Genomic DNA, 26344 nt, shown 5'->3' on the forward strand with positions numbered 1-26344 from the left:
TCCTTGGAAACCAGCCGGGGACAGGCCGACGCCCCTCGGCCGGGACCCGCCAGCACGGAGGGGCGGACCAAGCCCAGGCCTGTAGCGGGACAGAGTCTGCTGCGGCTACAGGCACGTGCCCGTGGGGGTGGAGGCAGCCGCAGGCCCCGTCCCAGGTGCTTTTCAGGCCCCCCGTAGTTGCCCTGCTGTGAAGCTGCTCCAGTTCTACAGTCTCTTTCCTGAGGTGGGCTGGCCAGCGCCGCACACAGATCAGGCTGTACCACTGGGAGATATAAAGGCATGATAATATCCCCATGTTATCCGTCCCATTGTTTACATAGCCTAACAGTTTGATTTTGATTTTAATTACATTTGTGTGTTTGAGCAGAGAGGTTTGTCCTTGAGCTTTCCACAGTGATGTACAGGTACCGTTTCCTAAGTACGGTGTTTGAGTGATTACTTTTTTTCCCCTCAAATGTGCGTTGCTTTGGATTTATCCATGTTGAATTTTATCTGTCATTGTGTAGCCAATTGCCCACCTCTGAAGTGTCTCCCGGTCTTTTCTGGACTTGGCTCACGTAAATAACCATGTGATCTGCAAATTTTGCTACTTCACTGTACACCCCCTTTTCCAGATTAGTAATATTAAACACCACCAGACTTAGTGCAGAACCTCGAGGCACCCTGCTATTGGCCATAATGAAAACTGACCATTTATTCCTACTCCTTGTTTCCTGTCTCTTAACTGGTTTTTCATTCATGACAATACTTTATCTCTCACCCTGTAATTACTTAGGTTCTTTAGTAGTCTCTTCCGAAGGACCTTCTCAAAGGCCCATCTAAATAAATGATGTCAACTGATTCTCTGGTTCCATTGCCCAGGTAGACACAAACTCACTTATGCATAAAGATCACACAGAGACAGATACAAACTTCAGCCAGTCTCTCCTACCCAGCTTATTTTCACATATGGCTTTCTTTCTACCATTGTGTTTTCTTTGTGCTTTGCTTAAGAGTTCTCTCTTTCACCTCAACTCCTGCTTGGCAGGTATTTTGAAATTACATTCCCTATAGTTACTGGAAAGTTCTCTTTGACTCTTCTCTCCTCAGCAGATCTTTTGGTTGCTGGAAAGTAAAAGGGAGAGATCTTAGCTTCTCTACCATTAGAGAATCCTTCTTGAGTTCTGCTCATCCCGTGAATTCCTCCACTGTCTGCTTCTGCAGCCCATCCAGTAGCTTTCCTAAGCAGTAGCGTGAAATGAACACCATTCTTGACTGTTTCCTGCTGCCCACTTGATTCTGAGTGATGGTGAAACTGAACAATCTTGTTAATTTCACTCTGCTGTTCCATGGCAAAGTTGGAAATAGCAGCAGAAACATTAGTGTTGTTCAGCTGCAGACTCAGGAAGAAAATACTGTCTTATTTATATTTGGTTCACATTTGGAAGGTTAGCTTTGAAATCATATGGACTAAAAAATTGCTTAGAGCTTAAATTCTATAGAAATTGATTGATCATGTCCTGACTCTAGATGCTGGGTGTATTATTTTTCAAACTTTGCTCATAGCTGAAAACAGTATGTTAATGATTGACGTTTTACAATTATATTGACTTTCATCCCAGGTGCTTAGATATGATAGCAAAGGGTACTATATAAGATCAGAAAAAGTGCTTTACAGATATCCATACAACACAACTGGATTACAGCAGTTACTGAAGTGGCAACCAGGCAGACACCAACAGTAGAACTGGTTGGGAACTGGAAAGCCAAAATTTCTCATGAAATGAGTATTCAGAAGAAAACTTGAATTGGAGCCATTGATATGTTTAGTTTCTATATAACTTATGTATTTTATAATAGATATATCTGGTTTCTCTTCAGATCGTATAAATCTTCCGCCTTTTACACTATATATCTGGAAATTTCTATAAATATAACACTCTCTTAAAATGTAATAATATAAATTTTGAAATAAAATTAAACAGCATTATTAAAACTAAACATTTCAACTTCCCATTAAAAACTTGTCAATCAACAGGTTCTCACAAAACATCTTGGTTTTGAGAAAACTGCATGTTTTTTTTATGGACTTTTTCTGTTGAGAACATTTTGACCAGTTCTAACCAACAGTATGTGACAGCTAAGAGGATAATAAAGATCTTGGCATGGCACTGGAATATACCCTTACTTTTATGAGAAGTGGCATAAAATCCTTACTGTACACTTTAAAGCAGAAGGGTTTTAATATTTTTGGTATTATTCAAATGACAATATGATTGTCAACTAAGTTCTAGTTGCTGTGATATCTAAGGGAATGCCTCTTGAATATAGAGCAAAAAATAAACATGAAGGATAAATAAAATTTCATTGTCTGATTCTTATTTCAAATCTAGTGGGTTTTTTTTCAAAAATATGATTTTATCATCTATCCCTTTAAGCTGGGTTCAAACTAACAACTAGAGGTGGCCATCAAATCACTATTTACTGTCTTTTCATCTCTGCTGAAAAGATTAAATATTTCTGTACACTGAGTGTAGGCCCAGAAAATGAAAGAGCTAAGTGCAGTCATAAACTTCTTATGGATTGACCATATTCAGTCTCAGTCATTGGCTTCTAAAGCAGAAGGAATTAAAATATTTCTGCTGCTGTGGTCATCTTCCATGCTAGAAGCACTTTCACATCAACTATTCCAAAGCTAAAGTTTCTATTAAAGTCCTAACTGACAAGTTTTAACCCTGTTAGGTTTTCATTTCAAGGTGGTGATAGTTAGGAAGGGATTATGGGACTCACTGGTTGTGTCCCTTGCTGGTTGCTAGATGATTAACTTAATTATTGAGGTACAGCTTCCTAATTTATCAAAATAGAAATAATTGCAGGATGTTGGTTCTCAAAACCATACTGATTTTTAGGAAAGTGGACTGTTGGTGTCTTTTAGCACTTAGTTATCCTCATTGAGAGTTCTGTGCATGGCGTGTCTGAAGAACTCAGTCCTTAGAGAAGAAAATACTTCCATTCAGCTAAATTTAATTCCAGTCTTCTAATCTCATTGCAACTATAAAAGCTCAATTTCTGGTTCAAAGGTCCTTTTACACCTTTGCCTTCTTCCTAAGGAAAGCCACTTGAGTGGTAATGGCATATTATGTCTCCAGTAAGAATACATCCATGAAAGGAGCAGAACATCAAATGTTCCTTTTCTCGTGTCCAGAATAATGTATTGGCAGATGGTAAATTTAGCCAATTCACCACCACTATTCAGAGAACTAGGGAGGTCAGTGTGGAAGGAGTTGGATTTACTCTGGCAACGAATGGATCATTTGTGTTGTTACAACACCCTGGACAGACGGATGGAGAGAGCAGATTAATATAAAAATGTGAGGGGGAAATATAGGGTATGCAAAGTATTTCTAAGGAAATCGATAAATATTGGTTGGTTCTTTGATGCTTTCTGATATTAAAGCATCTTAATATTGATTCCCTTGGTGTTGTGAATAGTTGGGTCAGTGATTTCATTGCTGAGTGATAAGGCATTTCTGCTGTTCTCCATCCATTCCCATGGAGAACACCAAATGGAGTTCGGAATCCTGAAGAAGGCTGTGAATAAAAAAGTGGTGGTTTCCAGAATTTTAGTATTCAGATTTTGGATTATTTTAAGTGATGTATCTAATTTTCACTGCTGCGGATATGGCCAGATTGGACAAGTACAAAAGGAGTCGTTCCTTGAAAAGGTTTTACTCTTCTCTGAGGTAACAAAATAGTATTAAAAATAGTTTCAATAAACATTTACAGGTTTGTTTTGAATGTCCTGTTGAACACTCAGGAAAAAATAATAGTAAAAATGTATACTGGACTTTGTTCCATCCCACAGATAGCCACCCTTGATTATAGGCAGCGCAGGTAGTGATGCCTGTACTTCAGGTTGCCTGGCGCTTTCCATGATAAGACCCTGTTTTCAGTTGCTTATGACCTTGCCAAACTTAAACTGTTCATACTGGGTGTTTGCCTGAGGCTGAATTATTCTTGGAAAATTTTAGCTAAAATGGTTCAGCCATTTCCAAGAATGAGACTAGGGTCTAATAAGTGATTTTGCCCATGTTTAATTAAAAAAAAAAAAAGTCAACTATTTTGTTGAAAAGCTGTAGCATGTAAAATAGTATGTGGATGTGTAATTAAAACAATCATAATGCTTATTCACAAGGGGGCTGAATTAGGGTTGCACAGACTGGCATTTCCTAACCTTTGAGTGCTTGACTTTGTAACCTTAATAATGATCTTTTAATGTAGGGGTTTTGAATGCAGTTCTGGATAAAGGTAGTTAGATAAACTCTCTATTATATGTGTCTTCTCGTGTGAAAAGATTTTTCTTCCTCCCCTAAGATGGGAGTGGAACATCGTAGCAATGTTCCTGTATAGACTTTCCACTCCTGTTGAAAGTGCACAAAACCAAATTCTTGTGTACTTATTCACTAATTTCAGCTACAGAAATTAAATTTATAAGACAGCAGATGACCTAACCCAAGCGTTGATACTTATTTCTGTCCTTCAAATCCTTGTTAACAAGTGAGACATTGTTTATCCAGTAAGTATACTTTAAACCAAAGTATTTTATCCAATTCAGCATTTTCTGTGATTAGGATACAAATATTGATGAAGATGATATGTCATTTTAATATGTCAAGCTAATATAGGGAGGGCTAGCAAATGTGTTTAAAGTAACAAAACATAACTATAATTCTATTCAATGAAAACATTATGGAATATTTAAGACTGGATTAGGTAGCCATTGCACACTTTTTGAAAGTAATTGCAAATGTTAATTCTATTCAAAAGGCTATGAGCGCCCACAGGATCTATGTTGGCTAGTAGCCGGGAAGGAATTTCCTGTAGGGTAAAGCACTGTACCTTTGGAATGATGCTCTACTTTATTTTTCATCCTCTGTAAATCAGTCTTTCTCTCCCTCCCTCTCTGTGTGTGTGTATATATATACATAAATACACACTCACACTCTCGCTCTCTCATATTTTATGTGCTGGAGGTAGGATACAGGACTAGTTGGACTAAAGGTGTTTTGAGTAGAGCTGTCACATAATCTTAATTTATTTCTTTATTTTTCTCTTTTCTTTCAGTGTTGTCTGCCAAAGCTTAGCAAATAGCAGCTATGGAGTAAAAGGAAAATCACCATTGCAAAAATTGCACCTTGTTTCACGAAGTATTCATCATCCCCATTATACAAGTTCAAAGTTTCAGAGACCTCCACTAAGGACATCAATTCAACAGTTCTCCTCTCGTAATCGTCTTCCCTTACGGAAAACCAAACTTTTATCTGTAAAATATGGATACCTGCCCCGTAGAAATTTCTGGGTAGCTAGACTGGCTTCAAGGCTTCTAAAACTTCGCTATCTTGTATTAGGATCTGCTGTAGGTGGTGGCTATACAGCAAAAAAGGTATTTATTTGCAGAAGACATTTTATATGTTTCATATTGTTTGACAGGCATTTCAGAATAGTAGTTATTGCTGCAGTCAATAAAAGGTAGAGTTCCATCATTTGATCAAATAAAGACAGCAGAGAGTATGAGGGTAGAGAGGGACAAGTTATTTAAATTACTAGAATAGATTTTATTGGACAGAAATGGGATTGGGTTTCGATGACTTTTGTAGATGTTGTGACTAAGCCACAAAGCCAGTGCGTAAGATGACAAGCTAGCGCAATAGATTAGTAGGTAAATTCTTTCAAGTAGAACATTTATATGCTTCTCTTATGACTTTTTTTCTGTTTTTGTGTTAGACGTATGATCAATGGAAGGAGATGCTGCCTGATCTCAGTGACTATAAGTGGATTGTTCCTGACTTCATTTGGGAGCTTGATGAACACATTGACTTTGGTATCACAAAAGCTAAAATATGCTTTGATTGCTAAAGATCAGCGTATGCCACGCTTAGATTTAAGAACATAGGTGTTCAGAAGCTGGTTGCTTCTATACAAATGTTCTTATACCATGATTTTAATAAGATAAGTGCTCAGGGATGTGTCTTAGGAAGGCACACATCTCATATATGCATTCTAAGAGGAAAAGACCACATAACATTTGGTGGTGGTTATTCCAACATCTATCCTGCACATGGGTGCATTGCTTGAGACTAGATGAAAAAATCGAATTATGGAATAATTAATCCTACACTCTCAGTGATGGTATTTAAAGTATGCTGTCAGCCTGAAATCTTTTTGTTTGTTTGCTTTTTTTAAAGGAACGAATTAAAAGTAGCAGCAGGTGCTATACTTGGCAGTTTTTGTTGTTGTTATAATCAAATTCTTGTTTTTGTGAATATTCCTCTTTCTGGTTGCTATGTGAAAGACTCATACAAATAAAAGGAATATCTGACTAAGTATGCAGAAGGAACTGTGAAACAGCCTAGCCACAAAATGCTGTTGAATGCCCCAAATAAACTGAAAAATAGGAAAATACTGTCTTTGAAATATTTCAGAGTAGCAGCCGTGTTAGTCTGTATCCGCAAAAAGAACAGGAGTACTTGTGGCACCTTAGAGACTAAGACTGTTAGTACTCCCGTTCTTTTTTTGAAATGTTTGTTACAGTAATTGTGTTGTACAGATGCTCTCTTGTTCTCTCCCTCTCATATACATAGAAACAGAAACAAACATTAAAATATAGAAAGAGAAGCATTTTGATTCCTGACACAGAAAAATGGAATGAGCATGTGAATGTGTTTTAATTTTTAGATAGTTACTAAATTTTACAGTGTAAACTATTCTTGCTTATAAAAAAACTCACCTTTTTATACTTTTTCCCTAGAAAAATTAAGCAAAGCCCTTCCTGATGCAGAAGACCTCGCTAAACTTCTACCTGACTTTGACAAGATTGGAGAGAGCCTCAGTTCCCTGAAGGGCTTTTTCTCACCTGGTGAGAACAATTTTTCGGCTTTGTTTTACTTATGAGAATGTGTATTGTTACAATGTGAGATCACAACACGTCTTTAAACAACAACAAGAAAAAGGTTTGTAGAAATTGTGTGCTGTTCTACCAGTATCTCATTTGTTTTTTAAAAATAAATTGTGATAACAAATGCTCGGTGAGAACTGAGAGCTGTGAAACTGAACAGCGAATTGTAGACTCCTAGTCAAACTAAAACCAAATAGATTGAAAATGTAAATGTTTCCGTGAGGTGTAGATGCTGAAGCTAAGTTGCCAGTGAAGGTGAGAGGAGAGGTCTAGCCAGTACACTTTAACAATATATCACTGTGCTCGCGGGAGGAGAAAAGAATGATTTTGTTAAAGGAACGTGCTTCAGGCACTGGGTGATTATTTTTTTAAAAAACTACCAAAATATCTCCATTTGTGTTGGGTGTAGCATTAAGTAGATGCAGAAGATTTGTCACTGACCTAGTAGTCTCTCAGGGGCTCAGCTGACAATTTTCTACTTGAGCAAAATTCTGATTGAAGTTAGTGGGAGTTTTGGCTGTGTAAGGGACTGCAAGACAGGCAGAATGGAACAAAGGATGACGAATGAGCTCTAAAACCCAGATGCTACATGGCAAATGGATGGCCATATTATCAAATCCACACACCCTATTGATTGTCCATATCCTACTGAATTTAATCTTTAACCATTTTCTAATTTTAACAAATTCTAAAAATGTATTCTGGCAGTGGAAATTAATAGATTTTAAGGCCAGAAAGGATCACAGTGGTCATCGATAGTGATTCCTTCTGTTCTTTAGAATCTATGAATCTAGTCTGATTTTCTGCATAGCACACGCCGTAGACATTCACCCAGCCATTCCTGCAGTGGAGGAAAGTCTCCTTCCCTGCTACACAAGTGAAACATTATCAAGCCCCCTAAACTTTTGTGGCTGAACTCAAGGTTATCTTTTAGAAACACATCTAATCTTGATTTAAAAATAGTATATTGTAAATTTAGACGGAGATATAAAGATGTAGATGTACATATAAAGCTTCATAGCAATCACATTTTTTTCATTTAAGTGTGCTTGAAAATTACTGTCACTGTTCTAGGTCCATTTGCATGTTCATAACAAGCTTACTTGCATTGTCTGAAACAAAACTTTTAATATTATTAGAATGCATAATATATCTAAAAAAACAACTTTACAGAGAGCAGAATCTAAATGGGATTCAAGTGTGAGGGTGATGAGAAGGGCAATATCAGAAACCAGAGACAAGTAGATGAGACCTCCTATGTGTTGGGGTTTTCTTAACTGGAATGTAATTTTGACTTTGGTGCGAGTTACTTGTTATCCATTTTAGCTGCATTTGTTAGCATACCAAGATGGGCAAGATTGGTTATGACTGCCCAGTCCCTGAACTCTGAGACTGAAATCCCTCACATCTTTGCTTTGCCATTTGTTTGTATTTATAATTTTTATTTCCCCTTTTTTGCTGGTTTTTCACAGGTTACAATTTGGTTAGTGAAGTCATAGGAGCTTCTGATCTGCTTCTCTTGTTAGGTGTGTAAAAAGCCATTTTTACTGCCCTTAACGTGCCTCTTTAAAATTAATTAATTAAACAGTGATACATTAAAAAAGGGAGTGAATAACAATGCAAATGCAATTTATTGCAACAGTTGAATCTTGAATTGGAAACATTTTGTAACTACTTTAAGAAAACTCAATTCCCACAGTGCCAATGAAAAGCCAATGGCTCACTGTCAAAACACTAAACAGATGTCTATAATTCAGGCATTTTTCAGAAGTTTGTTCAGAGAAAATTATTTATAAGATGCAGGAATATTTTGTGTTTCTCATCACAAATGATAATATAACTTATGTCCCATCATCTGATGTCTAACACACGCAGTCATTTCATCAGCAAAAATGTCTTCAGAACTTAAATGCTCTAGTTGAAGTTTCCTGTTACCTTTTATAGTAGCCCATTCAGTGTGAGTTGGATGCTAGATTGGTACAGTTGTTAACAAATCAGTTTTAAGCTGTTTCTATGCTTATTTACAAGAATCCGTAGAATGATTGCAACTTCAGAGAGATTATTTGTATAGTAAATACCTGGGTACTGAGTTGTACTAAAAATTGGACCTCCTATTAGACATAGTTTTGGGTTTTGAACAGGGCGCTAAGGCATTTCAGTAAGTTTCTGTAATTGTTTCCTAGGTTCCCAAGGAGAAACAGCATTCAGAGCTACAGACCAGGGATATGAAAATGACAAACAGTACAAAAAGGTATATTTGCGGAAAGTATTTAGTTATTCAATCACAAAGCTTTAAAAAAAGATTTAAAATCTGTGTTTTTTCTGTAGGAGTTAATTTTTTTAAAAAGGCACTTTAATAACGAACTGTAGATGTAGATTTAAAGAGGCTTGAGAGAGCTGAAATTGTTTAGTATATTGTATATAGTATATTGTAATTTAACAGCTAGACTAACAGTTAAAATATTTTGTGGGGAAGAAGGGAGTAATATAAAGTCATTAAACCTTCTGTCAAAATTATATTCTCTAAAGACTTGGGTTGTAATGGGCATGTTACTATAGTCATTCTGTATTAATTTTAAATTTGTATGCAGCCTGAGGGACTGATCCTGCCAACACTTACTGCTTGTAACTGTGACAGTGTTAGTTGGTTCAGGCCTTAATAGAAAACTCAAAGTGCTGCATCATGCACTAGCTTCAGTTATATGTCTGGAAGTATTGCATCTTATGACCCTTTTCCATTTAGACATTCTACATCAAGCTTTGGGTTTAATTCTTTTTCTGCTCAAAACTTAGTGCAGCAATTGTTCTTATGGCCTGCTCATTTTCTAGAAAAGGAGTTTTTGGTTTTTTTTGATCCTAGAAGATGACTTTGCTGTGTGAAATGTCACATCAGCTGGTTAATAAAGTTTATTAGCATGTATGTTCAGCTTTTGCCTTGCAAGTGAGGAAAGTAAAGTTTAGCATTGCAAACGTCTAGATCACAGATCTTATTTTTATTAGTTCTCTTAACCACCAAATAGCATCTCTGATTGTTTAATTTCATTTTATAGTAGTTTTCATTTTTGCCATTGTACATTTTAAAAATTTCTGAACAAATCGGAATGAAATCTAATACATGCTGAGAACTTCTTTGAAAAATATTTGTCTTGTTTGTGAATCTAATGATCAATACTGTGTATACCTCACAAATGGGAACGTTTATCATCCCAGTCTTAGCAAAACTGTAAATAACACTCTTATTTTAAACACATCTGTGCATGCAGACATGTATGCATGTGTGCTGCATTAAATGCATGTGTACACTTACTGCACATGCCTACAATGAAACCAATACAAGAGATCACCTTTTATTAGGCAACCTCCTTAGGCTGACCAGATAGCAAGTGTGAAAAATCGGGACAGGGAGTGGGGGATAATAGGAACCTATATTTAAAAAAGCCCCAAATATCCGGACTGTCCCTATAAAATCGGGACATCTGGTCACCCTAAACCTCCTGTCTTGGACCACCTCAGAGTCTCCACATTTGAAATGAGTACCGTTCTGTTTCCCCTTTATTAGAAGCCTACCTTTGCTTAGCAACAGATTTTTGTCAGCCTTGAAAGGTTGCTTAAGACAGGTGTTCACTGTTCAAAAGTTAGTGTTTCACTCTTGGATTGTGAAGTAAAGGTCTTCTTTCCTATTGTCTTAACAAATCATTTATGAAGCTAAGCCAAATTACTTGCTTTCATATATATTTTGTTGAATACCACACATGTAATGAATGCTTATTAAGCTTGGTTTCTAAATGCAAATATCAAGTCATAAAACAAACCAAGGCAATAAGTAGTTTTATAATAAATCAGTCTTAAGAAGAACGTGTTTTTTTCATACCTTTTGGTGGAAAACTCACTTAGATGTGAATGAAACAATTGATTAACTGCCCCCAAATCAGACAAAATGCTATGGCTAATCATCTGAATTCCCAGTAATAATTCATGCAAGGATCCTCTCTTAATATGCAGAGTTTCTTCTCCCATGCCTGTGACTGGCTAAGCTCAGTGCTATATTGCTGGGGACTTGAAAACAGAGGAAGAAGAGTCTACAAATCTTTATTATTATTGACTTTTCTGTGGCATTCATTGCCATAGTATTTGGGTGATAAACAATGTTAAAGTCACAAGAAAGCATTTTTAAACTTGAATTTGCTGTTTATGGGCCTGGTTCAACTGTGACAAAAGTCAATGGGTATGTTTTTATTGATTTCAGTGGAGGTTTTATGGAAGGCATTAGAATTTGAATTCAGGCCTCCAGTAAAAGGCTGTGTTACTGCGCTTCTGACCGTCCTTAGTGAGTTAGCAATGGTTTGTTTTGAATGTTTTAATTTTATTGCCTTAATAGCTTCCACTTGCTCTTTCCTTTTATTTGTACCCTGTAGGCAGTGGAATAATTCTCATTCTATTTTCTTGTTCACCTTGTCCTGCTTTTCTGGGCACATCCCTCCTGTGCATCTCTGTTCTCCTGTCTCATTCTGAGGCCTAAATTGGCTGTGAGGAAGAGGTGCTGGCTCTGATGAGCATTACAATTGGGGCCCTGTTCATACACTTGTGGAAATGGGAGAACACTCTACTGGACCTAGTATAAAACAGTACCTCTGTTTTGTTCAGGAGTGAGAGATCTGCTTATGCTGTCGGGCAGAGCCCGCGGAGCATGCTGATAGGCAATCAGCTGTAGTGCGGGGGCAATAATCAATAACACAGTGTGTAGCTACTTCGAAGGTTTGGGATATCAGAAGGGAGAGGGAAAACCCTCTTGTTTTTAATGCATTTACTAGTGACCACAGAACTTTCAGTTTGCCACAAAACTCATGCCTGTGCTGCAGAAAACATGGGCCCTGATTAAATCTATGGGCCTCTTAAAGTTAATCTTAGTTTTGTTATACTAATTATATCCAGCAGCTCTGCTAATGGAATAGCTTTCTTACTGCAGGGGAATGACTCCTCAAAACTGAGGGTTAAAGGTGTCATGGGTTTTCAGGACTGTATGCTGTTGTTATGGTTGTGATTGAAACAAGACGTTCACTGATGGATAATGAAGATAGAATAGCGACTTGGTTTATTGACAACCAAGATGTTTTCTAGACAATGGGTTAGATGACCTTTCTTCACACTGTGCATTCCGTTTCTGATCAGCATTAGGTTGCATTCCATTTTGAGTCAATGTTAGGCTATGTTAAAGATTGAGAGAGGTAGTATGCATACCTTAATAGAGAAGTCCCTGACCTTGGTTACTTCCCTGGTTCTACAGTAATGTGTTTTTGTTCTCATAAGTCTGCCTGCCTGGCGAGCACAGATCTGAAATTATTGTTGCTGTTTTCAAGGGTTTAAAAATTTCAAATTGTATAGGTCTGACAGGTTGTCAATCTTAAGGTGATTTTGATTTTATTTTTGTACTAAGTCCAGTGACTTCTGATTTACTTGTCTTCATGAAACAATTGTGACTACTTTAGCACAAAATCTTTTTTTTGGTCAGAGATCTCAACTTAATGTACAGGTCTTCTCTCATTAGGCACTGTGGGTACGATTTTCAAAGGCACTTAAGTGACAAGGGAGCCAAAATCCCATTAACCGTCGTTGGGACTTAAGCCCTGATCCTGCAAAGATTTATACATGTGCTTAACTTCACCATCGTGAATAGCCCCATTGAAATAATGGAACTATTGTAGAACCTCAAGAGTTACGAACGCCTCGGGAATGGAGGTTGTTTGTAACTCTGAAATGTTTGTAACTCTGAACAAAACGTTATGGTTGTTCTTTCAAAAATTTACTACTGAACATTGACTTAATACAAGTTTGAAACTTTACTGTGCAGAAGAAAAACGCTGCTTTTAACCATCTTAATTTAAATGAAACAAGCGCAGAAACAGTTTCTTTACCTTTTTAAACTTTCCCTTTATTTTTTAGTAGTTTGTTTAACATAGTACTGTACTGTATATGTGTTTTTGGTCTCAGCTGCTGCCTGATTGTGTACTTCCAGTTCCTAATGAGGTGTGTGGTTAACTTGTCAGTTTGTAACTCTGAGGTTCTGTTGTACTCAAGGGAGCAAAGATAAGAACATGTGTAAATTTATGCAGGATCGAGGCCTTAGATCGGGGTGGGCAAACTTTTTGGCCCGAGGGCCACATCTTAGTATGGAAATTGTATGGCGGGCCATGAATGCTCACGAAATTGAGGGTTGGGGTTCGGGGGGGGGTGAGGGTTCTGGCTGAGGGTTCAGGTTCTGGGGTGGGGCCAGAAATGAGGAGTTCAGGGTGCGGGAGGGGGATCAGGGCTGGGGCAGGGGGTTGGGGTGCGGGGAGGGGTGAGTGCTCCGGCTGGGGGTTCAGGTTCTGGGGTGGGGCTGGGAATGAGGGGTTGAGGGTGCAGGAGGGTGCTCCAGGCTGGCCAATGGGAGCTGCAGGAGCAGTGTGCAGACCCCCCTGGCTGCCCCTACACTTAGGAGCCGGAGGGAGGACATGCTACTGCTTCTGGGAGCCACATGGAGCCACAGCACGCACAGAGCAGGGCAAGGCCTGGACCCCACTTCCCAGTGGGAGCTCAAGAGCCAGATGAAAATGTTTGAAGGGATGGATGTGGCCCCCAGGCCGTAGTTTGCCCACCCCTTCCTTAGATGCTTATGAAAATGGGGCTACAGCTCCGAAGCCATTAAGGTTCTTTTGAAAATGTGGCCCTATATAACTAAAGCCTGATAGATTAACTTGAGAAATATGTCTGTTAATGTAAACTACTTACTTATGTGTTATGAAGGGGAAGAAAAAGAAAAGGTCATTTGTAATAGTTGGAACCTATGCCATGGTTCTTCATCATTCCGTGTGATTGTGTATCCTCGTTCCCTCTGTGCGATTTGTACCACCCACTTTGTCAGCAAATTTGTAAAACTGTCTTGATCTTTAGAAGAGAAGTAGCATTTTAATGATGAATTCAGTGTTTTTCTCATGCAAAATCCCATGAATAGATTTTAGTGATGGTTAACTTTGTTAGGAGAAAACAATGGCAGGGTCAGTGGAAGGAGGGGTGGTTCTTTGAGCCTGTGTCAGTGTAGATGCTCCTGTAGGTGTGCATGCAGTATTAGTCTTTTGACGATCAGTGTCTGTCTGGGTCACGCATGTGCCTTGGGCCTTGTGCATGCTCCTGTGTGAGGACATAAAGGGTGGAACAGCCATGACCCTCCCTCCATTCATCTCCTACTGCCTGTGGGCAGCGAGATGAAATCCAGCACTGGCTGACCCATTTCTCTGTTGTTGCTCTCTATATCTTATTTACAAATGTAATTGAAGAATTCATTCTTCTAGTCAAATTGGCCCTTCTTGGACTTTCCCCAAACAAAATATAAAAAAGAAGAAAAAGGACATTCTCTCTCTCCTCCCCCTCCCCCCTGTATAGAGGGGGTTGAGGGTCAGTTCTGACCTGCAGGAAATGACATCCACCAAACTGGAGCCAAAAAAATCATCCTCAGTTAGTGGCCTTTCCAGCAGACACCCCACACCAGGATTCAACAGCAAGGAGCAGAGAAAGACGCTGGCACCAGCTGTCCCAACATCAAAGCCCAGCACCAAAAAGCAGGCCAGACAGAGCAGAAGTATAGCTCCAGGCACCATACCAGGCCATCTCACAAGGAAGGACCTAAACACCAGGCCTCCAGAAACAAATCCCCTACAGTGTCAAGGGCCGAAGCTGCGAGCTCAACCACCTGCACAGCCCAAGGAAGGAGTGGCCCAGTACCAGCCTCGCCACCAGTGCCCACGTTGGCACTGAGGAGCAGGCCCATCCCGGTCCTGAGACACATACGGATTGAGGTTTCTGTATCTCCACTGTGGACATCCTTCACACTGAGACCACTGCCAGCACCATCAGTGCCAGCACTGAGGCCACACACCCCTACCTGCGCTACCATTTGAGGAGATGTTTTTGCTGATATTAAGCCAGGATTTGTCTCCCATACAATCAATTATGAGGGGATCTCACTGAAAGCACTAGAAGCTTCCAGTTCAGAGAGACAGCCCAGGCGAAGCACAAGTGGCAGTGGGCCAGTGGTTCTCAGTCCTCATTGTAAAATGCCATCTTGGCCCTTCAGGCCATAGTTGGGGCTATCCTCACATGTCCTGGAGCAGATCTCTCTCCCACACAGCATGGAAGAGGAGGAGATCTCGTTCTCCAGTGTCATCATTAACCAGGTCTCCCATGCCTGAACCATATGTAGCTCTCCGTGAAGAGGTGATATCAAAGGAATTCCAGCAACCTCCTTCTCCACCAAAAGAGCTTCCTTCAGGCTGGCCTTTGATGACTTCAAGGTGTTCCAGTACCTTACAGGCTCTTCAACGCCAGCCGGGCTTGCCCTCCCCGTCAATAAGGATCTGCTCGAGCCACGCTTCCTCTGATCAGAGAATCAAGAAAAGAGACCAGGTACCATAAAAAGGCTCTGAACATTTCTGTGCCCATCCTAATCCAAGGTACAGAAAAAAATCCAGGTCTGCAAAGGGCACCTCTAAAGAGGAGAACCCTAAGAAATAGAACCTCTTCAGGCAAAGGCATGTTCCTCCATCTCATTGCAGCTCTGTATCATGAGCTCTCAGGCCCTAGTCACAAAATAGTTTTCTTACATGGGAGAGAGTGGCCCTTTTTCTTGACACAACTCCCACCGGATTGTAAGGAGCATTGCAGCAGTCTTTGCCTGTCCTCCTGTTTAGTCGTACTTGGTCTTTTCTTGCTCTATGGCATTGAGGTTTCTTAAAGTCTTGTTACATGCTTACCAACTGGTCAGAGACCCCAGTCCAACATGGTCCTCAGCATTGTCCTTCTAAATCTCAGGAAGCCCCCACCCGCACCTTTGAGCCTCTTTTAGAATGCTCTTTGCACTCTAAGATCATCTTAACTTCGTCCCTCAGTTGATCTCAGAGTTCCACTGAATCAAGCAATTAACTGGCTTGTCTTTTTGTCCCAGAGCCCCACTATGCACTGGCAAAGGAAATGCTACACACTCTGGATGTCTTCAGAGCCTTACTTTATTACATGGGCAGAACCCAACTTTACTTTAGACTATCTCCTCATTTATTTGTAGTCATAAACAGACTGTCCGGGCAGATAACAGTGTATCTCAACATGTCGTCAGATGGCTTGTGTATCTCTCCCCCTTAGTGTTAAGGCTCCACCACAGCTCAGTGCCAATATCAGAAATCTGTAAGGCAGAGACGTGGGTTACCCATTGACCTTTGTTAAACACTGTGCTTTGGAGTTAGCTGACAGGTCAGATGCCAAGGTTGGGAGAGCACTCTGCAGTCACCGTTCGACTGATGTAGCTGCAACTCCTAATTTTCACCATCCAGAGGTAGTTGCCAATCAACTACAGTGGGATTTACACTGACACACATTCGAAGCAGAAAGAAAAGTTACTTATCCTACAATAACTGTTTCTTTGAAATGTTGTCACCAGTGTGGATCCCACAGCTGCATCTGTCCCCACTTCCGGAGTTTTCAGCAGACATGGGTTTTGGATTGTTAGGGAATCTGAGGGAGGGTTGCTGCTGCTCCACCATTTATGCCCTCACAAGGGAGGGTGTGTGTGTGTGTGTGTGTGGCTCCGATGGACACTGCTGTTCAGAAGACTCTGAACTCTCACTCATGAGGAGCATGCGTACTTATGGTGGGACTCTCACAGACAACAGCATCTCGAAGAACCTCCGTTCCTGGAGGGTAAGTAACCATTCCTTCCTTTTGTTGTCTATGTGTGCATTATGGTATTCAAAGATTTCTCTTTCAGTTGTAATGCAGTCATTAAAGACAAGAGAAAGCCAGAGGAAATGTATGTAAAATAATGCTATGGGTCTAATTATAAACAAAGGAAAGTCTCATTCCTTACACTGCCCCCATTTCTGCTTTGAAAAGACAATTACTTAGCCTCAGAAGCTTTTTCCTTAGTTCCCTGGGGAGCAGCAGGCCCAGAGAACAGGTATTGCTGCAAGTAGTGACAGATTGAACAAAACCTACATTTGATAACATGGACCAGTGTTACGCACTGTGCGATGCCCGTTTAAACACTAACGGGCAAGCTAAGGCTACCACAGCAGCTTTAACTCCATATTTTCTTCCTTTTGTAGATTCTGACCCTTAATATAATTTTTAAAGGGACACTGTCAAGTCATTTTGAGAAATTCTTTACTTGGTACCAGTAACAACTTTACTCAACAGAATTCTAAAAAACATACATTATTTTTCACTTGTTAGCTTTTTTGCGCTTGTTGGACAGTGAAATTTGATGGATCGGTTTCATTTCTGGTTCTCATGCATTAGCATGATGCATTTGTGTTTGGTTTTCCAGCAGTGCAGAAATTTAAAAAAACAAACACAAAACAAAATAAAACAACCTCTCCCCTTTGTATTTGTTGAAATATAATATGAAACTGTTTCTCTTCAAACAAAGATGGATAAAGCTTTTTTTTTTTTTTTTTTTTAAAACCCCTAATTTTGGCTTTTTTCTATATGACAGTGTCTGGTTTTTTTTTTTATCCATCCATATAGTGTGTGTCTGTGCTTATGTGTAAATGCCTAGGTATGTGAGTTTTTTGTGCGGTATATGTATAGTTTGATGATACATGAGCTCTGAAGAACAATTTTGTTTTTCTTAAAAAAAAAATTCAAATTCTGACATTTGAGGCTTGTTTTTAAACACTAATGTATATTTTGAAACTGGTAATGCTATTAAATGTTTTCTTTAATGAAAATTTAATGTTACATTTGAGCAGAATATTGTTCAAAGACTTTAGTGTTTTTTAAATAGGTTAATACATTTAATATTAATCTCCAACTTTTAAAACTAGTTGTATGAGAAATTCCAGTGGAACTTAATTCACACACTGTTTCTGAACAAATGTGAATTTTTAAGACACATAGCTATTAATAGAATAATTGGGCAAAAGAAAATTAGTCACTTTGTTCATGGAGAAACTTGGAAATAAGTTGAAGGTATTAAGCGTGACACATTTCTGCAATTCTGGATGGGTGAGAGGACCTATGCAATTTAACTAGACACTGCCAAGGTGCTATAGAGGGAGAGCTCTCTCTCTCTCTCTCTTTCTCCCTATATACCCGTCCAAAAGTCTTTCATTCCTTTAAGTCTGGAGGTTGAGCAGCAGGGCAAATCCTCTTTTGACAAACCATCCAAGCAACTGAGGTGTTTAAGAACAAAAAAACCTTGTTTATTCTCAGCAAAGTTGAACGTGTTAACTGTTACACATACAGCTATATGTACAACTTTGTGAAGAACACCCAAACTTCAGGTCTTTCTTATTGAACTTCCTTCTACTTCTTGTTTAAAAAAAATGCTGATATCTGAAAATACTTTTGAAGTGAATAATTGAGGATGCAGTGCCAAAAATCTCCACAAAGTCTCTTCAAACAAGGCTAGTTTAAACCTTTTTTAGGATTTGGACACTTTTTTTTTTTAATAGGCTACATTTTAGAATTAAAGTCAATTTGTTGTTCTGTATGACCTACAGGCTGGCCAGCTGTTTCCAGTCCCAGTTGGCTAGTAATAGCTGTTGAAATATGTTTTCTTTTTTGTTTGAACTGACCCATTCATTCCTGTCTGTCATCTGTTTTTATGTAACGCTCTTTGGTTTAACATTGTTTTCCTCCCACCCCCAATTTTCCCCTTCCTTCTCCTTGTTGTAAACTCGTGGCAGGGCCTGCTTGGTGAACTCATTCTATTACAACAGCAAATCCAACAGCATGAAGAGGAAGCACGCAGAGCTGCTGGCCAATATAACACGGGCTCTTCCCAGCAGAAGCGAAAGGTGATGGTTCAGAGGGCACTATGTACTATATTCATATTAACCAAGTACTTCAGCCTCCTTCATTTGATGTAGAAGAAGCTAATTTTAATCTGATCACAGGCCCAAATAATTATTACAAAAATCTTTTTGCAAGAGCACGTGGTGTTAAACTGGTCCTGCTTCCTGTCGCTCTACCTAGGGTGCCATTAAATGACGGTGGATGTTCTGGGGGCAGTCTTCGAAGTCATTTAACATCCGTTTCTGAAACCTTTGTTTACTTCTAAATTGACCTGTATTTTGAGTTAATATATTTCTAGAAATTGGATTCAGGGAAGACAAAGAAGCCTAGTCAGCCTTAAACTGAGTACATGCTGATTTAGCTTTGCAGCTCTGATATCAGATGCTGTATTTATCTCAGACCTATCCTAGTTCAGTTTATTCCCATGGGGTGAGAATTCTAGCTAAAACAACCTGTAACATCGTATTAGGATGAAACCATGAACATTAAACTCCCCGATATAGTTGCAGTGATAAACATAGCCCGTGACAAAATTAGTAATAATACAATAGTGAGCCTTAGCCGGTTACCAATGTCTGATGGCTAACGCCTGGGCAAAATCTGATATTTGTAAATATAAACAATATATTGACAAACACCTGTCAGGAATGGTCTAGAGCATACATAGTCCTGGGGACTGGACTAGATGACCTCTCGAGGTCCCTTCCAGTCCTATGATTCTATGAAACCTAGTTTGTGTCTCAGTAGCTTTCTCTTGCCTAGCTTCCATCGTAAATCACAGTCCAAGCTGATTTGGTGCAGCTATTCTGTTGGTCATCTATACATTATTTTACTTGGTGCTACAGTTGGATTTTTAGCATTAGCATGTTGCTGACATATTGCTTACTAGATAGGGATAATTTAGTAGTCATGGGTACTTCAGAGCTAATTTTTGTAGCCAGTATAATCACTTCTGTGACTGAAAATACAGTTATCTGTAGTTCCCATGTCCACAGAACCTACAGTTCATTCTGACTTTTCACAGTTCCATAGCTTTGGAATTAACCACTGGATAACACCTTTAACACTTTCTGCATCTGAGGTTGTATCCGAGAGAGAGATGGAGAAGACTTGAAATAAAGTTCTATACATAATGTTGTATATAGCCATGGTTTTCACCAAAGGGCCTGAAGGGGTTTAAAATCCTAAAACAGTTTGCATTTTAAATGTCAGTACTCCAGTCTGTCTCCAGCATCCTTTGTCAAGCTACTGTTAAATGTTAAGCAAACATTCCTTGCCACATTGCAGCTCAAGAACTACCCTTCCTCCTCCTCTATACAACTATGGGAAAGATGAGTAGTGAGGGGGAGGTATGTTTCTTCATGTTTCATTTTTTAGCTCATTTAGGTAGTGCACCTTTGGGGTTTAGAGAAAATTGACCAGTCCCCTGCCCTCAGTGAGACAACATGATACATAATAAAGATGCTGGAAGTGTAATGCACTGGAGTCTGACTATTCTGAGAAGAATTTGTCCAATAGTACAGGGATGGCCAGCCTGAGAAGGAGCCAGAATTTACCAATGTACATTGCCAAAGAGCCAGAGTAATATGTCAGCAGCCCCCCCATCAGCTCCCTGCCCCGCCCCAGCGCCTCCCGCCCACCGGCAGCCCCTTCGATCAGCGCCTCCTCCTCCGTCCCTCCCCGCACCTTCCGATCAGCTGTTCCTTGGCATGCAGGAGGCTGGGGAGGGAGCAAGGGCACAGCAGGCTCATGGGAGGGGGTGAGGGGGGGGCAGAGCCAGGGGTTGAGCAGTGAGCACCCCCGGCACAATGGAAAGTTGGCGCCTGTAGCTCCAGCCCCGGAGTCAGTACCTCTACAAGTAGCCGCATATTAACTTCTGAAGAGCCGCAGGTTGGCCACCCCTGCAAGAGTAGGTTACACAGTCCTTTCCCACTTCCCATCCAGAGCAGTGTTGCTGGTAAAAACCAGGGATACCTTTAGCAAACTAAACCTGCCTGTTTGTTTACTGATTCCTCTGCATAATAAGAGTGACTCCTTCAATTCCTTTGTCAGGTAGCATGCAAAGTCTGTATTTAAGCAGAGCTAGGTATTTTTTTGTCTTGAGCACAATGTGTTAATTTGGCTCTGCTGAAGAGACTACATTCTGAAACAGAAAGCCAGAACATTTCCACAGAGTAATACCCACTTTTTTTCTAAAGCCTTTTTAAGAAGAGTTCCTATTTGTGTAGTGTTGGATATATGAAAACTTAAACCGTTGCTGGAAAGGGAATAAAGTACTTGATATTTAAACTTTGGCTCCATTTTTTGGGGAACTAGCAAAGAGTTTATTTTTTCAGGATTAATCTATTTCTACGGAGAATTCCCCATCATTATTGCTCTTTGCAACTAATTCCATGGCGTTGGAATTGCAGAAAAGATTTGATGTCTATCACAGTAAATAACTTAGTCCTGTAAGGGAAAGTCCTAAATTTATGTCCCAAATGCTTGAGCATCACGTTCCTTGTAGAAGTATCAAAGCCGATTGTAACATTTAGATGTGCAGTTTTGTGTGCTTTGATGCATGCCAGTGGCAAGGAATGATGCTGCGTTTTATTTTGCTGCAACTAACCCATTTGTTTTGAAACAAATTGAATGGCTGGGTAAACAGAGCACTTGCTGTACGCACCTTAAAATGAGGATGTAATAATGTAAAGATTCAGTCATTGGGCCAGACTCTGTCTTGGCAGAAACAGGTGCAACTCCCATTGAAATGAACCAAGTTGCTTCCACTTATGCCAGGGCTAAATTTACTCACTTTTCTTTTGCAAGCTGATATGTTACCTGTCTACTTGAAAATATGATTATTTCATTTCCATTCCTCTAAGCCTGAGTATTCCTGTTCCTTTCCTTTAATATCTCATTGACATTGTTGTCAGAATGCGTAATGAACAAACCAAGCAGCAGCAGGACTTGCATGCACCATGTTATATAGATCCTCCTCACAGTGATATAAAAATAATTAAACTGCAGAATCTAAATTTCCCAGATTTTCATCTTCAGTATAGAACAGTGGTTCTCAAACTTTTGTACTGGTGCCCCCTTTCACATAGCAAAGCTCTGAGTGTGACCCCCCCCCTTATAAATTAAAACAATTTTTAATACATTTAACACCATTATAAATGCTGGATGCAAAGCGGGGTTTGGGGTGCAGGCTGACAGCTCGTGACCCCCCAAGTAATAACCTCGTGACCCCCTGAGGGGTCCTGACCCTCAGTTTGAGAACCCCGGTCTAGAATATTTGTATAATGTAGATTGTCTATTTTAGATGGAAATTAATAAAAATATTACAAAGAGGGCACCTGATAAGTCATCTATCATTTTTACGCTTGTAATTCTTTCCCTTTTATTGCCCACTTGGCAAATATTATATTTAGCTGAGGGGTTTGTTGTAGAGCAAGAACTCATATGGCTGCATCTCTCTGTGCATTGATGTTTTCAGTGATGCCACTGGGAATTGTTATAGCTCTTAATGTTTAACCGTGAGATGTTCGGGGTTGTTTTGTGATATGTCAAAATAGTGACAATCGCCCAGTTTTTTAAGGTACTTGGGTACATAAAGATGCTGATAGGTGCCTCCTGGGATTTTCAGATGTTCCAGGACTTTCTTAAATGCTTTTGAGAAGAGGGACATAGCTGTTCTTTGGATGTCTGCATTGCCCAGAAACATTTTCTGTATTTATTTTGTGTGTGTGTATTTTCCTCTTTTCTTCTTTCACTGTTTTCTTTGCTTCCTGTCCCGGTCTGCCCCATTATATCCCTGCAGTGCTTTCTATTTGGGTGGGTGGGTAGATATATCTCTGTCTGTTTAGACATACTGTGTATTGCTAAAGGCATCAAGCCACCTTCCCTGTGCTGAACTCTTCTTAGTGTCTATCGTATTCAGGTGCTAAGAGAACATGTTTCCCGTGCTATTGGGTCCATTGGTGGAAACAGAAGGTGGCCCACTTCCAGTACTTTATTTTCAAGGATCAGCTAATGAATAAGAAAATAATTGGATATAGGGAGGATTGTAATTTGTCATTGCCTATTGCAAAGTTAATACATGGTCATGTGTATCTTATAGGTTAAGTAGCTCCAATAAGGCAGTTGCCATGAAGAACTGGGAACTGTTAATCTGCCAAAAGTTACTATGAAATTAAAGAGTGACTGCATTGGTTTGTGTCCTGTAAATGACACGTTATCCATGCATTAAGTTGATATTCTCCTTTGACTTCAAGCTAATTCGTTTGAATTGCAAATATTTAGAGTGACTTCATTATCAAGTTGAGTTGAATTTCTTTATATTGATATTATTACTTCATTAACTTTTCATTTATCATTCCTTCTTAATTGTCCATTAGGCTTTACATTAGTTTTAAAATACTTGCATGATGCCTATTTTTAGTATTTTATATTGAACTTGTGACCTTAATTAGGAAGAAACAGATTGAAAGTTCCATCTGTTTTTACTTTCTTTTTTAGATCTACTTTACTTTACAAATTCAGTTTTGAAAGGATTTCACTAGAAATCCCTTCATGTTTGCGCAACTATAGTAAGATCACACTTTAATTCACTGGACACTGAAAAATTTAACATTATGTTCACTCTTCTACATTGTTTCCCACATTTTAATACTGTCTGAGTGACTATGCGTGCTAATGTAAAGCATCCCATCAAGATTGCATACTGACAAATTAAAACAGTGGAACAGTAAAATATACGTAATACTTTTGCACAATACAGTGTTCCTTTTAGAACTTGGCTACATAAATAAATTAATACGGTGCTCAGTTGTGTACAAGACACACAGAATTTGATCCCTTTGACATTTATAAACCTGACAAGAATGCCCTGCATGATCTATAGGATGCTGATAGTTTAGAACGCTTTTATGTATTGGCATACATAGTGGGGAGTAGTGTTGGAACCAAATTGATACGAGTTAGTATTTGCATTTTCAAAGTGCCGTACTAATTAAACAAATAAATATTTAGGCCCAGACAATTCGGCCACGTGACTTTATCAGTCCCTTGGTGGGGGAGAAATTTTCTGAGGAAGCTACTGAATTTTATTTATCATTAAGCCTGATTTCTCAGTATCTGGTCCTGAAGGTGTTAATTTTTCTACTGGCTTGCACAAAGATTTAGACTTCATTTTATAGAATCTTTCTGCTTTCGATGGAACCTTTAGCCACGTTAAATGCCAAATGATTATTTGATTTAAGAACTTAATTGGATTGGAAATGCATGCTTAATCAGATATTTTATGTTTAATAAAGCTTCTGGTTTGGGATTCAATTGAACACTGAGGATAAACTAAACATATGTGCTGTATAACCAAGCAATGGTCGTGATTATGTTTCTTAATATTGTAGGTCTCTGACAAAGAGAAGGTTGATCAGCTTCAGGAAGAACTTCTCCACACTCAGGTATGTACTGTAGTCCTGGTAATAAGGAACCAAAATTCAGAGGACCGTATGTGCAAAACTCAAATTTACTAAACAAAAATGCACTTAAGATATCAGACATCTTGCAGAAATTGAAGGAATTTTTTAAAGATTATGTCTGGATCCGAAGCTTCTACAATACAATGGATACTCCATCCTGACTTGGACAATGTGTTAGATTTACCCTTTTTGATTTTAGGGTTTTGTTGATTTGTCTTGATTTTTGATGTTTGTTTAGCTGGCATACTTTTGCTATAGAAAGGAAATTGGATTATACATAACAAGATGACATTTTAATTTCTTAATCCGTGAAATGACATTTCTAGGAGAGACACAAAGCTCTTAAAGTGCATTAGACAATCAAGCATCGGGGATCTGAGTGTGGAACAAGAGAAAGTTCTGTAATATTAAAAACCACAGGAGGTGGTATGCTATTCTGTTTATAGTCACAGTAGAATTCACAAGGACCAGTATGTTTCCATTTCTTCCAGAAGAAGAGTTGCATTGTTGGCATAGACACAATTAGGATATGTGGTTCTCTTATCAAACAAGTTTACGCCAATCAGTAACCATTTCCCTCCCATTTAAAGCTGTTTTTATAAGAGGTGCTGTGATCTCCTTTCAGTGTGAAAAGCTGCAAAGTTACAGAATGTTTTCCTTGGGACATTTTTGTCCATTTATCGATGGACTTTAGCAATCTGAAGCCAATAGAAGTGCTCAGGAAACTATCTTAAAACCTTGAGCCATGCTGACAACTACTGGCAGAGCTCTTCAATTTTCCACCCTTTTCAGATGACCAGCCCTTTTTAATTTTATTTTTTAAACTATAAGGGCTTTAAAAATGCTCAAAAACCTGACATTTTACAACTTCTAAAACTTCCTTTTTCCCCCTTGAGCTGTAACAATTTAAAATCGTCTGCCTTTCACATCAGCCAGGAGTGAATCAGAACAGTTGTTCTAGAAGCTGTGACAGGCAGTAGGGCCACAGTGTTCAGTTACGGACCTAAAGCAGGCTTCTAAAGCCACATGCAGACACTGAATATAAGGATCTTTTTCTTGGTGATAGTGAGCACCCACAACTTCCACTGATATATTAGTGACATCTATGAGAATTGTGGGTGCCCAGCAGCTATGAAATTCAGGCCGCTCATTTTAGGTGTTTAAATATGAATTTAGATGGTCCAAGTTTGAATATTTTGGCTTAGTCCCATGGTTCTAAAATAGTCTGATGCTGGAGGTACCTTTGGCTTCTGATAGCTGAAAAATATACTGTCTAAAGCAGTGATTTTCAACCTGTGGTGTACAGACCCAGGGGTCCATGAGCTGTGTCTAAGGGGTCCGTTAAAGGTTGTCGTTACCATAGAACAGTGGTTTCAACCTGTGGTCCACGGACCATGTCTGATATTTCCAAAGGGGTCTGCGCCTCCATTTGAAGTTTTTTAGGGGTCTGCAAATGAAAAAGGGTTGAAAACCACTGCTCTAAAGCATTTTTGTAAAGTGTACGCAATTTGTATTAGAAATACCAGAGAATGTTGATTTTCTGTCCCTGCTTCCCTCGCCATGAAATCCTTCATGGATCATAGTTTGATAACTTCTGGTTTAGGCTCTTGTTACATCCTCTATATCTAGATTCACTAAGAATGGAATATCAAACGAAAGGACATTTTTAATAAGGTCTCTCCTTGTTCTCTCCTATCCCTGACTTTGATGTGTTTCGAGTGTTTTTTTGATTGTTTACAAATTTTCATTTTATTCATGATGGAATGTATAGTCAAGTTGGTTCTTCAATCTGTCATTTTTGAATAGTTTTCACTTGATTATGTAGGATTTTAACAAGCTTTCGGTGGTTAAATATTTTCTGTAGTGTGGAAGGACTTGTTCCACACCACAGAATTTTTTTTTCCATATAATAAAATTCTTAGATAGGGAAAAGTTTGCTGATCTGTTCATACTGTTTTCCATGATTACTTTATTTGTACTACTGTTTTGTAGCTGAAATATCAACGAATTCTTGAGCGCTTAGAGAAGGAAAACAAAGAACTAAGAAAGTTGGTGTTGCAGAAAGATGACAAGGGCATTCATCAAAGGAAGCTAAAGGTACTGTATCCTATAGTTACACAGT

At 39.1% G+C, this 26344-nt stretch overlaps 1 protein-coding gene across 5 annotated transcripts in view; it reads left to right on the forward strand.

The window, feature by feature from the left end:
* The first annotated feature begins 5083 nt into the window (after positions 1 to 5083).
* OPA1 (OPA1 mitochondrial dynamin like GTPase) overlaps positions 5084 to 26344 on the forward strand; it is a 76526-nt gene continuing 55265 nt past the window's right edge. The window contains exons 1-8 of one of the 5 annotated variants that reach the window (XM_034780900.1): positions 5084 to 5422; positions 5764 to 5860; positions 6788 to 6895; positions 8407 to 8460; positions 9118 to 9185; positions 18649 to 18759; positions 24151 to 24204; positions 26215 to 26319. In XM_034780900.1, coding sequence (XP_034636791.1) covers positions 5785 to 5860; positions 6788 to 6895; positions 8407 to 8460; positions 9118 to 9185; positions 18649 to 18759; positions 24151 to 24204; positions 26215 to 26319 — 576 coding nt within the window. In that variant the 5' untranslated portion in view covers positions 5084 to 5422; positions 5764 to 5784. The remainder of the gene's footprint in view (positions 5423 to 5763; positions 5861 to 6787; positions 6896 to 8406; positions 8461 to 9117; positions 9186 to 18648; positions 18760 to 24150; positions 24205 to 26214; positions 26320 to 26344) is intronic. The other 4 variants (XM_034780899.1, XM_034780902.1, XM_034780901.1 and 1 more) reach the window with 4 other exon arrangements.

The sequence above is a fragment of the Trachemys scripta genome, chromosome 9, assembly GCF_013100865.1.
Source record: "Trachemys scripta elegans isolate TJP31775 chromosome 9, CAS_Tse_1.0, whole genome shotgun sequence".
Lineage (NCBI taxonomy): Eukaryota > Metazoa > Chordata > Testudines > Emydidae > Trachemys > Trachemys scripta.